The 14,816-nt window shown below is 39.2% G+C and overlaps 1 protein-coding gene across 3 annotated transcripts in view; it reads left to right on the top strand.

Annotated features, from left to right (window-relative positions):
- LOC110826856 (uncharacterized) overlaps nt 1-14,816 on the top strand; it is a 102,904-nt gene that overhangs the window by 81,096 nt on the left and 6,992 nt on the right. For all 3 annotated transcript variants that reach the window (XM_022057918.2, XM_022057917.2, XM_022057916.2), the window contains 2 exons: nt 12,738-12,882; nt 13,973-14,106. In XM_022057918.2, coding sequence (XP_021913610.2) covers nt 12,738-12,882; nt 13,973-14,106 — 279 coding nt within the window. The remainder of the gene's footprint in view (nt 1-12,737; nt 12,883-13,972; nt 14,107-14,816) is intronic.

Below are 14,816 nucleotides of genomic sequence, written 5' to 3'. Positions count from 1 at the left end.
TGTAACTATTCCAATCTCCGGCGAAGACATCCAGAATAATTTGTAATAGGTGAGCTTCAACATTTTCACTGCCGTCCAGATGGTAGATGCAACAGGCTCCTCTGAAACGTCGATTATTATATATACCATACTACACTGTGCGACGTCTCAGCTTTCAGCCATCTTAATTTGTAACAGTTTAGCACAATTTCCATAAAGACATAAATTTTAGACTCGTGTTGTTGTTTGTTCGGGGTTATATGACACATTCCTTGGCACAAGTTCAAGGTGCTTCTTTGGTACTAATTTATGCTTATTCGATAGTCATTTGTCTGGAGCTGTACTTTTCTTCTGTGTCCACTTAATACCGACTCACCTGTGTTCTATAATCACGAAAGAATTATAATCCACTGATGACTAGGCTGTAAATAAAATTCTTCCGAAAGGCCCTGAGCGTTCTTGCGATAAAATTAGAGTCTCGAAAGGCCGGAAGGCTTTTCTGAACGTAAAAGGAAGAGGTTGGGTCTGAGGTTTTAAAGCTTTCCTGCGAGATGGTTAGAAGGTTCCTTACTCTTGCTGGCTTCCCCTTCATTAGTCGGTCTCAACCATCATGACGCTCGCATACCCTGAGTGTAACAACGGCCTAACGTCTTGTTTGCTTTGCTAAGATTACCTGTACCTGAAGATGAAACTAAAGTGAGCTAATGCATTGGTTAACGTCTTTCATACTGGATGAAGGGAAGATTGAATTGATGAACGTAAGAAAGGGAGAATGAATGTAAAAGGAGTGGACGATTAACGGCCCTGTCGCTGTGACCATGTAGGATGTTCAGCATCCCTTAATGTGTGCATTATACACTCACTTGGTTTTACAAATCGAGATCCCGGCTGGCAAAATTGTAATTATGTCACATAGAAGAACATTTTAGAGGTTTCTGATACATCGGGATCGCCCTGATGATGGAGGTAGCAAGGATCTCTGAAACGTTGGTAAACTACGAGACTAAAACGGATCTGCAACCCAGAAGACAGCCATTTTTGTTCATATCTGAAGTTACTAAGCCGTAATTTGTTTTTGTACAGGTGTGCAGTTTTAGATGTGTTGGTGTTTTCTGTTCATCCAGTACCAGATGTCCCACTTATCTGATCTTTCCGAGGCTTCTCGATTTTTTTTTCTCGTCAGCTGATCGACGATTTCATTGTCTCTTATGCTCTGCTGTGTTTAGTCTTGAGGTAGAATCCCAGATGGTAAGGCTGACCACCGACCTATATCGAAAGTCGAGGAGCTGGAGGAAATAGACGCACAGCGTAATAGTTATTTTTTTCCCTTCATAATTAGTCCTTTGATCTTCGCGAATTTCTCTGGTAATGTTAGACTTGTCTGAAGTCAACGTCTCTTGCGTGTGGAGGGTGCCTGGCGTCCGTCTGGTTGGGTGATTACGTAGTCAGGGGATTCCCTGACGTGACTGAGACGCTGGTAAGGGATTCCTCGGCTGGGATTCCCAGTGCGTGGGTTTTCCTCTGTCACTCACTTTTCATGCTGATAGATATACTTACTGCGTTTACATCTGGAAACAAATTTTGATAAATTTAATTGAGAACGCGTATAAAACTGGTGTCACTGTAGGATCTCTTAAACGGATTCTGAAGCCTGGTAAGTCTACAGCTTAGTTTTAATAGTAGGAATCATTTACTTATTGGAATACACGCGAAGAAATACAACGGTAATTTAGTTCCCTTGCAGTTCTAAATAGAATGGCTTTGTATCACAGCTGAATGAAATGATATGTCGGCCAGCAAGAAGTGCAATTAGTAATTGTAGTTTCTGTGCATTGGTTCGGAAGTTACGATCAGTTTCAGACCGACGTTATAACAATTAGACGCCATTAATGTCGTATATGGCAGTTTAGTAATAGCGATAAGCTTGTAAGAGCAGAGTTAGAAGTAGATGGTCTTTTTTTGCAGTTCGTTCATAGCCACATTCTGTATTAAATACAAGCCGTTTCGATGTGTTTGTTGATAGATTTATTTTCTATATATTATTATATTTGCCAAGTCATGATTTAGAACGAGCTTCGTTGTGTGCCGGTCTATATACGAACATTTCTCCTGTCTTACGTAATACAAGGAAGGGGGAGGGATTCAAGTGTACATTCTCTACACAGACAATCAGGATATGTTTAATGTCCTGTCCTGTTGTGCTTTGTGTAGGCGACCGAAGTGTAAAGTTACGAAACATTGCTACAGGTCTTTAAAAAACAAGGTACGAATGAAATTTGAATTCGTTAAAAGGAATATGTCGTAACCGAAAGTGTGAAGTCGTCATGGGGACGATTCGGGAGGTAATTTCGAGTTAAAAAATATTTGCACTACTTTAGTACAGTTTGCAGCCGCTGTGGAGCTATAACGGTTTCAAGGTACGAGCGGAACAGAAAATAAACAAGGGTATTTATCGTTTGAATTGATGCTTCATTTTTATGAGGTATTTCTTGAAACTGTTCCAAATTTTCCGCCGCGGTTTTAAATACGTAACCTTGCTCGTTTGAAACTAATTTACTACACGTTTGATCATTTCGAAGTTTTGTATGCGAGCAGCAGCGTCCAAAATACGATACAGGATGTCATCTCTCGTAAAAATTGTGCTCTGGTTTATCTAATTTATTAGATACCACAAAAAGAAATATAAAAGGCTTGGGTCCGGAGATCTTGGCGGCCAAGTTACTGGACCATGACGACCGCGGGGTTTAGTGGTCAGACTTACGTTTCGGCCGCCTTATCCTCTGTACCCTGAGCCCGGGTTTGTCTGCGCGTGGCAAAGAGAAAAATCTTTTAAAATACCGATGAAATTGAGGATAACATTAAGATGGATCTGAGGAAGATAAATGTCGTTAGTTGAAGGCCGTGTTCCGTGTTATTTTAGTTAATAGCATAGGCGTGATGTCACATAGTTTAGTTTTGCACGCAGTCTGAAGCAAGTTTTAATAGCAAGGCAGAGCGTTCGGCCCTACCCTGACCCTTCACTATGCCGCATTCCCTTAAAATAACAGCGCTGCGCTTGTTAACTGAGCCCCAGACTTTCCAAAAAGTTTATCCACAAAATAACTCGAGAGGGAAGAAGACTGTAGGCCGTCAGTGCCTTATCCCCCCCCCCCCCCAACCCCCAAACACACGTGTAATCAATCACCGTCCAAACACGCGTACCATACCTTCCAACTTGTGGTTGGCATCCTACTCTGAAATATTCATGGTTTTCTTCAGTTAAGTAATTATCTCCATCGATAAGAGCCCTTTCTGATTAATTATCGCTCAAACTGTCAAGAAATTCCTCAAATGTTTTTGGGATTATTTTATGGTTTGTGGCCTGTAAGTGTCCAGCATAGGCGTATGGATCATGTTTGTGATATATTTTAATATTATCCTTCCATCGTAGGATAAACTCTTGATTTGGTTAACCGAATGTCAAGTTTATTAACGTTTCAGAGGTCGTTGCTGCCTCCATGATGAGGGCGATGATGGAGACAGCAATGACTTCTGAAACGTCGGTAAGCCTCTACCAGATTACGCCATCTTCGTGCTCAACACCGTGAGAACTTCAAATCCTACAGATCTGTGGTAATTTTTATTAAATTATTTTTTGTTCCCGGAACATTTAGGGTTTACATATCTTTTTTAGTTTAACACCAGGGAGTTAAGGATTTTACATTATAATTGACTGGGGGTTGGTTTACAGAAATTTGTTTCGTGAATATATTTCTTGAAAAATGTACAAGACGAGACTTGATTCAAGCACAACGGAAAGGATTTCAACTAAACTATGCCGTCTTTTTTTTTTTAATTCTAGATCGTCGTGGATGTGCGTAGGAATTTCTCCGGAAGACACCCAGTATTTATATCCCTTCCCTCTCTGTAGCTCCGGATGGTTTACTAACAAGCACGGCTATAGCTTTGTTGAATACGCCTTTCTCTTACGTTTTCCTGTTAGAATTGTAATGGCCGACGTGAGCGGTATAGTTCGTGTCTCATGGCAATCTTCCGCTATAGTACGACCGATGTTAAGCTTGTGGCAGTTCGGTAACAAAGAAACAAATGATTTATGCGCATAAAAATATTTTACACCGCGTAACTAGAAATAGACGCTATTGTCATACGCGTTTCAACCTCAAGAGATCATCATCAGTGGCATCAGGGAAATCAATTCATTTAATTAAATGGCTCAAACTTGATTTAGAAAATAGAAAATTGTTGATTGGTGATTATTTTTTTTAAAATCACAGTTAGATCGTATGAAACGTAAAAACAAAAGATTATCTTTTCAACATAAGGTTTTTTTATTTGAGTGTTACCTACATGACGTCACATTAATCTATTTTTTTTAACAAAACAATCGAGTATTTATTTTATTTGTAGTGTTCTGTCTGACGACAGGTCCATATGAACAGGATCCTTCATCCTTTTCTCGGACTGGGACCTGTTCATATACGTTCTTGGCAGATGATCCAGAAGTGGTTTGCCATTGCCTTCTTCTGTGTGTGAATGGAGTAATTGTTGGGATGCCACGGAGAAACCGGGGAAGCCCCCGGAGGAAAACTCCGTGTTGCCTAGACCACGGCCTTGCCCAACATAAGTTATAAATTCGGGTACCGCCGGGAATCGAACCCGAGACCCCAGGATTACAAGGCCAGCGTTCTAACCGCTAGACCACCACGGCACGGTAATCGAGTATATTGGAATGTAATGGAAACTTTTCTCACGTGGTTACCAAAATATATTAAAATGCGTTTTATACATTTTTTCTGTACTCGTTCAATTGTTTATCGAAAACTGTTGACAGAACAACATAAATTCCGAGGGTCATGACTTGGAATTACAAGACGATCAATGAATGCAATGTATGGCTTACGATGTGTGTGGACTTTGTTTTGATTGGTTGGTTGTTGACGAGTAATTTTCTAGTTAATGCATATTGCATAAGAATTGTGTTAGAACAATATACGGACACATTTTTCAACAAATTGCATCAAGGACGAATGCAATGTGGGGGTTTCTAAAGCGTTCGAATTAATTTTGAAATTGTTTTGTATGTACGCTTTTTTGATGTGTGATTCCTGTCCATTCGTTGGTCTAAACAGCGTACACAAGGACGTTTTCGCACAAGGCAAATTTCCAAAATCTATTTCCATACCCCCGAAGAAAGAAATATTACAATTGAATATTCTACGTGTCTCTCTTTTTAAAAATATTTAACAGGAATTGTTAATTTTTAAGGTATATACCGAATAAGATTATAATTTAAAATAATTTAATTAAATGTAGAAGATGGCTGTCTTCTGGGTTGTAACGCCGTGCAGTCTGGTAGAAGTTTATCCAAGTTTCAGAGGCACTTGCTGCCTCCATCATCAGATACATCTATTATGATTTTGTTCCTGTTGAGAGTTTTATTCTGTTGTTTACCGATTAATCGAGACGTGTGATATACATACGGGAAATGAAAAATGCTACAAAAAAATTTGGTTGGGAAACTATATACCACAGCGAAATTTTATTTACTCTGTGCAGTGTTTTATTTTATTTCAAACCTGAACCAGCTAGTCAGTCATAGAAACTACGACGTAATGAATCTGTTTATGCTCATTTAAATTTAATTATTTCTCTGTAATGATTTCATAATTCTTATCATCAGCAAATAAAACATTTTTTGCACTGTCCACTTATATCATTTCCGAGTAGTTCAGCTGAGTGGAGTTATGGGTCAGAAGCTGACATGTCTTCTTTTGATATATTAAATCATCGATATTGATAAAGGCTTAAGTCAATAGAAATTACATTTGACTTAAGCCCCTCTCACAGATCGAAGAAATACGAAGCTGTTCTTTAATACTAAATGCTATTTAAAAATAGAAGTTTCGATAACTTATAATATATAATTTGTATAAATGATTATCCTGCCAGCTTTGCGACATCGCCTTACCTACTTACAATCGAAGGTGTAAACTTTACAACATTACATTGTAAATAATGCAGCGACGTAATGGCTATCCCTAGGCGGAAGAAAGTCCCAATACCTGGGGTCTCGGGTTCGATTCCCGGCGGTGCCCGAATTTATAACTTGTGTTGGGCAGGGCCGTGGTCTAGGCAACACGGAGTTTTCCTCCGGGGGCTTCCCCGGTTTCTCCGTGGCATCTCAACAATTACTCCATTCACACACAGAAGAAGGCAAAGGCAAACCACTTCTGGATCATCTGCCAAGAACGTATATGAACAGGTCCCAGTCCGAGAAAAGGATGGAAGGATCCTGTTCATATGGACCTGTCGTCAGACAGAACACTAAATAAATAAAAATACCTTAGACAGGTAACATGATTTTCAATAAATTCTTCTCCCTTTACATTTTTCCAAATTTTGTTAAATAACCGAGTTCCCCTGTGACCCCAAACTTATGTGACACTTCATATTTCAAGTGTTTCCTCTTCCAGAGAAATATACATACATAACCGAGTTTCGAAGACGTATGCCCTTTATTCGCGTACGTTTTTAGTAATTACTTAACAACGCCGTTAGTAAAGCAGGTTACGTAGCGTATGATGAAGGTAATTCATGAATAGGAAAGGATATGGAAGGAACTGGCCGTGACCGGTACGTCGTTGCTGCGCTGTTAGTGCTGAGCTGTCTTTAGTCGCCCACGCGATTGAAAACGGATGCAGTGGTCCGTATAGTCCATACGGCGTGCGGTAGTAACAGGAATTAACTCTTTTCGATTCATAACGCACTGTGGGAAAATAACATTTTATCAAATGGAAGACGAAAGTTGAACTGAACAGCGGATGACGTCAACTTTGATCTGAATGACCACTTTCACTTAATTGATACTAAAGTGAATTGTTTTCAGAGTAAGTTAAATTTCATTTATGAAACTTGTTTTTCTTGTGTAATAAAGTAAGATCTGAAAATAAGTTTATTAAATAATTTTCGCCAGTATTTGAGTTAAGGTACAAAAAATCTGATCTTGTTTTTTTTGATATTGTGTTTAGTAGTTTTTGAAAATGCCCTGTCAAAATTGAAACAGAAACGATTGTGCAGTATTTCGATAACTGCAATATTACATTCACTTAAAATTCGGTTATCGATTCTCGATGTGGTGGAAGATCGCTCTGTATGTACGCACATAACCTCACTTTACTTTTCCCACCACGGGTACCAACATCTCATATTACACGCATATTTTAAGCTTCTCACTTCTACGTTTAGACATGGAAACATTAAAAAAATATTTATGTTGTTAATTATCTTACAGTATTCTGTTGTGTTGGCCGGATGGAAAATGTGCACATAATTTAGAGTCCAGTTTCTCTATCAACATTAAGATGTTATGATGCTATCAGATTATGTATGGTTATGGTATAGAAAGACCAGCCGACCGGTATGTTTAGGGCCTGCATTGAGTAGAGAGGTAGAATTGTTGGTAAGATGAACCAAATCCTCTTTCCACGCGGTCCCCTGCAGGGACCCTACAATGACAGTTTGGGTTTCGCTACCTAGGAGCTTCCATTGACTGTATGAGGTTGCATACAGTGAAGGAACTACCGCGGTAGTCTGCTGTTAATGGAACGAGAAGGGACAAGTCATCTCTTCGACTTCATATATCGATTTCATAAGCCGCTACTGGTCTCAAACTTTATTTTTATTTTCGTACTTCATATAAAAGTGTGTAAATGAAGATGGCTTTTATCTGATTTGATACACCGTGTAGTCTGGTGGAAGATTACCAACCAGAAAGGCCAATACCCTAATTGGACTCTAGCATTCTTGCATTTATATTTTTACAAAACGCCGTTCATGAATTTGCGATTATATTACAGTTACGTCTGTGAAATTTACGACCTGGCTGTGATTTTACGGGAGAGGTTAAGTCAAATTTGCAAGAGACCATCAGAATTTGACCTTTCATTTTTGCTAATGGCATCACTGTCGTTAGAGTTGCCTTCGTAGATGAGGATTCCTCACGTAACCAATTTAACTGTGGTAATCAAAATTGTCCATGTTCAATGTTGTAACTCTCTCTTTGTAACACCGTAGATAAGGACTGGATCTGTAATTCGGACTAAATATGTCGTTTCCTAAGACATAACCGATATGTATATATTTCTGTTCTATTTCATTATAATCTTATAATTCGGCAATATATAGTGCGAGTTATGGCAGTGTGGTTAAATAAACAACGAATGAAACATTTATAAACGTGGGATTTAATTTTTTTACTATCAATAAACTCAGTACTTTAAACCAGTGGTATACAACCTTTTTTTGTTCGCGTACCCCCAGATATAATTTCTCTTCAACTTTGTACCCCCAAAGTTGTTGGTGTATAATTCAAGTTATACATAGTATATAACTACATCTAAAATAAATTAAATAAATTACATTACTGATTATTCAGTGTTTATCATAAAATAATATATTTTTTTTAAATTTCACGTACCCCCTAGGATGTCTTCGCGTACCCCCAGATATAATTTCTCTTCAACTTTGTACCCCCAAAGTTGTTGGTGTATAATTCAAGTTATACATATTATATAATCTACATCTAAAATATATTAAATAAATTACATTACTGATTATTCAGTGTTTATCATAAAATAATGTATTTTTTTAAATTTCACGTACCCCCTAGGATGTCTTCGCGTACCCTCAGATATAATTTCTCTTCAACTTTGTACCCCCAAAGTTGTTGGTGTATATTTCGAGTTATACATAGTACAGTAAAACCTCTCTAGGTTGGACACTTGTGGTTCCACGAAAATGTGTCCAACTTACAGAGGTGTCCAAGATAGAGGGAAAGAGAATATCAGATTGTGGTCTAATGACAATTACTTACATACACTAACTGCTGTAGGCTTACTTAAATTAAGAATTAATGACAATAGTATTAATAATAATCTTTTGAAGCCCACTTCCATGCATTGCACATTACACCCCAGCCTCAATAACATTTTCTGAAGTTAATTCCACCAATTTTCGCCTCCCCATCACAAAAAGAAAAATTCCATTTCTGTTAACACAGTCTGAACTCAAATGCAAGCTCAGTACTGATGGAGTTAAAACTGTGTCTTCTGCGATACTGTAGTCCAGTTAAGGGTTCAGCAAAAGAATGGTTAAACACTTGCAATGCATTTCAATGCTGGGTTCAATGTCCATAAGACAATCCTCTAGAGAGGAGGCATTCATCAGTCAGAAATTCAAAATAACAAAATATGTAACTGAAAAACTTTCCCTGAAAAGCATCGAAGTTAAGTGCATGAACCTGTCCAACTTACAACAAAAGAGGTGTTCAAGTTCCAGGATAAAGGAGTGTCCAAGATATAGGGTATTGTGGACATGTAAAATTATAGGATATTCGCCGGTTCCAATTAAAAGTGTCCAATATAAAGGGGTGTCCAGGATATAGGGGTGTCCAACTAGAGGGGTTTTACTGTATATAATCTACATCTAAAATATATTAAATAAATTACATTACTGATTATTCAGCGTTTATCATAAAATAATATATTTTTTTTAAATTTCACGTACCCCCTAGGATGTCTTCGCGTACCCCAGGTTCAATACCACAGCTTTAAACGTCTTTCTTCAATTAAGAATGAACATTCAACAGAAATAAAATGTTCTGCGTCGGTACACTTCTGCACTAAACACACCGCTTTCAAGTCGTTTGAACGTAGTGGCACGTGGTATCACAGGATTTTGAGGGAGGATTCTTAAAAGAAACGGTTAAGAAATTCCTTTCATCCTAGAAGTCTTATTCAGGCAGTGTTAACACCATTCTAAATGCTAATTATCATCAACTCACTCTTTTGTGTTCACTAAAAGGCTTTTCCTTCCTTGGGGTTTAGAGAAGCTCGTAATTCCAGATGATCCTCTTACCCGTAGACTGTATCAAAATGTCGTAAATCAGGTGAGCACAAGACTCTAGTCTCAAATGAAAGGAGCAGCGGGTAAGTCAGTGGCATACGACTGATGTTTCATATTTTTTTTATTTCTCAAGGTCACCCTTGGAGGCCTGACAGAAATTGAAAGGAATTAACAACATAAGCTGCAGGTCAGATGTATGTCCCGTCTGGGGAGTCATAATTAATAAACAACGCTACAAAGTTCTGTAGTAGCGTGTTTATTTATGCTAAAGAAGATATTTGAGCGGGAAAGTCATTCACAAAAAGGTTTGCGATTTGTTGATTTATTACATCGTAATTGTATGAAATAAATCACAAGACAGTAATTAAAATAGCGAGAAATTATTTTTCAAAGTGTTAGCCGGGCTAACACGGTTAACGCGAACACTCCACTCTTGGTCGGTATGATTAATAAACACGACGTTTCGGGAGTTGGCCCTTCACTCGTCTTCATGTGATGGTAATTATATACTGATATATTTTATTTTAAGATTTGCACACTGAGTGTCGCTCCCGAATGGTTGGAACTTCTGAATAGTGTTTGGGAGACTGTAGTTCAAATCTCGGCCCGGGCACTGAGCTTTTAATGGTTTTACTCGGTCCCAGTTGGCAGATCCTGGGATAATATTTCTAATTGTACTGTATTAGAAAATTGGTTGGGCGCTGTCCAGGAAGTCGTAGCATTTTAGATTTTCTCTTTCATGTGCACGTCATAGCGATGGAAAAGTCCAGTTAAAATTCAGTGCCGAATAATTTCTTTAATTTGTGGATCCTTAGAAGTGTTTCCAAAAGCTGTTTAATGGTAGAAGCACTTGTAAAATGGAACAGTCATGCGTAGTAGCACACATACGGTCACAAAGAAGAATCCTACTCACATTGTATTTATTATTATTATTATTTAGTGTTCTGTCTGACGACAGGTCCATATGAACAGGATCCTTCCATCCTTTTCTCGGACTGGGACCTGTTCATATACGTTCTTGGCAGATGATCCAGAAGTGGTTTGCCATTGCCTTCTTCTGTGTGTGAATGGAGTAATTGTTGGGATGCCACGGAGAAACCGGGGAAGCCCCCGGAGGAAAACTCCGTGTTCCTAGACCACGGCCTTGCCCAACACAAGTTATAAATTCGGGCACCGCCGGGAATCGAGCCCGGGACCCCAGGGTGACAAGGCCAGCGTTCTAACCGCTAGACCACCGTGGCTATATCACATTGTATATGGATGGTTTAGAAAGCTTTGGGAGTCCGTCAAGAAAATTAATTTCAATTTTCTTATCTTAATTTTTCATCAGCGCTTCATTCTGATTGATTTCTACTTCTGAGATTTGTGATAAGCCTGACTAGTCAGCATTTCCCTAGTCATCAGACGGGTCTTCACCTCTGACCAGTAACTGGCTGATTTAGAGTAAACAAGTTATATTAATAATTTCTTTTATGCTTCTATTTAGTGTGGGACGACATTTGCTACCAGGGAAAATATCCCTGTGTCCTTATACCCATTTCCTTGTCGTATTAAAAGGCCACAGAGAAATTGTTTAATGAAAAATATGAGAGTTATTCAGAAATGATTCCCACTGAGGTCAATGTACCGTTGCAAACTTTTTGGCAGTTTCCTGATGGATTAGGGAGTAGAATAGGACAATGGACCCTTCATTTTGTGAAACAGGGGAACCAAGCCATCTGCTTACCAGCAGAGAGAGCTGTTCGCCAGCTCCTGATTCTGTTTTCTACGTTAATAACATACAAAACCCGTCTGCAATTAGTAAAGTCATATCTGCATACAGTAGTATGTCAGGAAATTCCTTCCTGATTTGCTCAGGTGTAAAATAAACACGTCTTGTAGTCTTGTGGACCCTTGTTAATAATTCAGAATGTCCAAAAACAAAAAAAAATGTATACACATTTTAGTAAAGCAAACTCTACGTTACACAATTAAGAGAAAGACGATATTTGTCGTGCCATACGTTTAGCTATTACAGCTGTTCAAATTGACCACCGTTAATGTGGTCTAGCGGTTAGAACGCTGGCCTTGTAATCCTGGGGGTCTCGGGTTCGATTCCCGGCGGTGCCCGAATTTATAACTTGTGTTGGGCAAGGCCGTGGTCTAGGCAACACGGAGTTTTCCTCCGTGGCATCCCAACAATTACTCCATTCACACACAGAAGAAGGCAATGGCAAACCACTTCTGGATCATCTGCCAAGAACGTATATGAACAGGTCCCAGTCCGAGAAAAGGATGGAAGGATCCTGTTCATATGGACCTGTCGTCAGACAGAACACTAAATAATAATAAGATGAGGTGGTCTAGCGGTTAGAACGCTGGCCTTGTAATCCTGGGGTCTCGGGTTCGATTCCCGGCGGTGCCCGAATTTATAACTTGTGTTGGGCAAGGCCTTGGTCTAGGCAACACGGAGTTTTCCTCCGGGGGCTTCCCCGGTTTCTCCGTGGCATCCCAACAATTACTCCATTCACACACAGAAGAAGGCAATGGCAAACCACTTCTGGATCATCTGCCAAGAACGTATATGAACAGGTCCCAGTCCGAGAAAAGGATGGAAGGATCCTGTTCATATGGACCTGTCGTCAGATAGAACACTAAATAATAATAATAATGATGAATACACGCGTTTTACAGTGGGGAACAGCTGAGTGACGTTGCACCAAGGTTTCTGCTGTACTGTCTGCGTATGAGTATTCAATATTATGTCTAATTTATTGGATCGTTTGATTATATTCTGACTGTTCAAGTTTTATAGTTGGAAATTTGTGTGTTTTAAATATAAGTTGTTTAATTGAGGCTGTCCAATTTTTTTACAGGTGAAATCAGGTGCTACTGTAATCTTGCAGTGTGTGTTACCACTGGATACATGTGCAAGTCAGAAGGCGGAGGGTGTTTCTCTAATCTCGAGGATCTACCAGACGTCTATAGGGCGAGACATGGGTGTCTTGGAATCTTAGATGGGTAAGAACATACATTGATATTCCCTTCACTGTGTTAGGAAAGCGACATTTTAATGTCATTTTCATACCGTTAGGAAGAATTATAAATTGGTGCACATTTACGTATCGTATACCGAAGCACAATACGTTCTAAACCAGTATAAATCATTTGGCACATTTGCTACCAGTTATACTACAAGACTTGGAAGGTCATATTCTCTATTAGATGGCAGTAGGATGCAGCAAAATTCTTACCAGATACAAAGAAACACCGAGCTGTCAATATTCAGTGTTGATATAATTGAATCCTCTTAGGCTATCAGCTGTGTCAGATGGTTAAAACTTTGCTGACGTTTGAGGACCCATCTCTGTCCCCATCATTAGACATCTTGATGATGGGGCAGAGATGGTCTCTGAAATATTGGTTAGTTTTAACCGTTTGACATGACCGATAGCCTGAGAGGATGCCGTGAATGTTTTAGACCTTACGTTCAATGTTGGTCTTTGTCCAAATGATGACGACTGCGGTTAGAACGCTGGCCTTGTAATCCTGGGGTCCCGGGCTCGATTCCCGGCGGTGACCGAATTTATAACTTGTGTTGGGCAAGGCCGTGGTCTAGGCAACACGGAGTTTTCCTCCGGGGCTTCCCCGGTTTCTCCGTGGCATCCCAACAGTTACTCCATTCACACACAGAAGAAGGCAATGGCAAACCACTTCTGGATCATCTGCCAAGAACGTATATGAACAGGTCCCAGTCCGAGAAAAGGATGGAAGGATCCTGTTCATAATATGTCGCCAACCTCCTGTGAAGGAGACGGCGTTTTTTGGCAGAATCACACGGTGGTATCCCCACAATGAGTGGGTCAATCCCCATATTGTCGTCATATCCCAGTCAGACAGCCCATTCAAAGGTCATTGACACCAGATAAGTGTGACGTCTCTTGGGTCAAAGGTTCTGGTACAGCGTCAGTCTTCCCATAGCTGACTTATGCTAGAGGCATTCACAAATTGAAAATCTGTCGGCAATAACAGAGTGAAGATCCCGTAGCCTTGTGCTGTGCGCGCAGTTCTTAATTTGTGGACTATATACTGTTTGGTGTATAAATTGCAGGGTTCGGCTAGACCAGTGTCTTCAACCAGGTTCCAGTCGCAGTCCGCCCCAGACGTTGTGGTGCTGCCACAAAGACATGTGCAATCACATCGACAGCCCGGAAAATAAGCTGAGATTCAACGACAGTTTTCCAGGTATTTGAGGAAACTAATAGTGAACAGAGAATATATTCTGACCTAATAGGTAAAATAATAGAATTTGTTTATTTGACTGGTTCGGTCTACGTAATGACACGTCGATAAAAATATTAATTAACATCTTACTATTTTCATTTCGTTGTTTTTGACACGAGCGCATCGTAAAATATGTAGTACTAAATTTTGTTGCCCAAACGTGGCGAGGCAAATTTTTATTCAGAAACTATCTTAAATGGTTGACGATGCTTGTCCAAGAGTAACTTCATGAAAATCAGGTCCGAGATTTAATAATTATGTATAACGTTATTAGATGCAGTCGCAGTTTGTTAATATCATGAACGTTCCTCACATTTACTACAGAGGTGAGATTTTTTTTAAAGAAAATTCATATTTATAAAATTTTTCGAAAATTAAAAGAAATGCTGCATATTGTCCAAAACGTGCACAAAACAAAAAAAAATTGAAAAATTTGAACTTTAGATTTTTTTCCCTCAAGATTTTAGAAAATTTTCGTAAAATAATGTTTTTTGAACTTGAATACGTAAACTGAACAGAATCATTGGTTTTTGTAAAATCTCTGTCTTTATCTTAACAGAAAGACCTCATTACATATGATTCTAGTTAACAGTGAGCTCTCTGTGGGCTCTAGCTTGTGGATATCATTATCACCTATCTTTAAGTTGTGCAACCACTCCTCGGAATTTGAA

The sequence above is a fragment of the Zootermopsis nevadensis genome, unplaced genomic scaffold, assembly GCF_977971745.1.
Source record: "Zootermopsis nevadensis isolate Lab colony 2312 unplaced genomic scaffold, Znev_1.0 Znev_ptg000009l, whole genome shotgun sequence".
Taxonomy (NCBI): Eukaryota; Metazoa; Arthropoda; class Insecta; order Blattodea; family Termopsidae; genus Zootermopsis; species Zootermopsis nevadensis.
The sequence above is the reverse complement of the archived record's forward strand: the minus strand, read 5'-3'. Positions and strand labels throughout refer to the sequence as shown.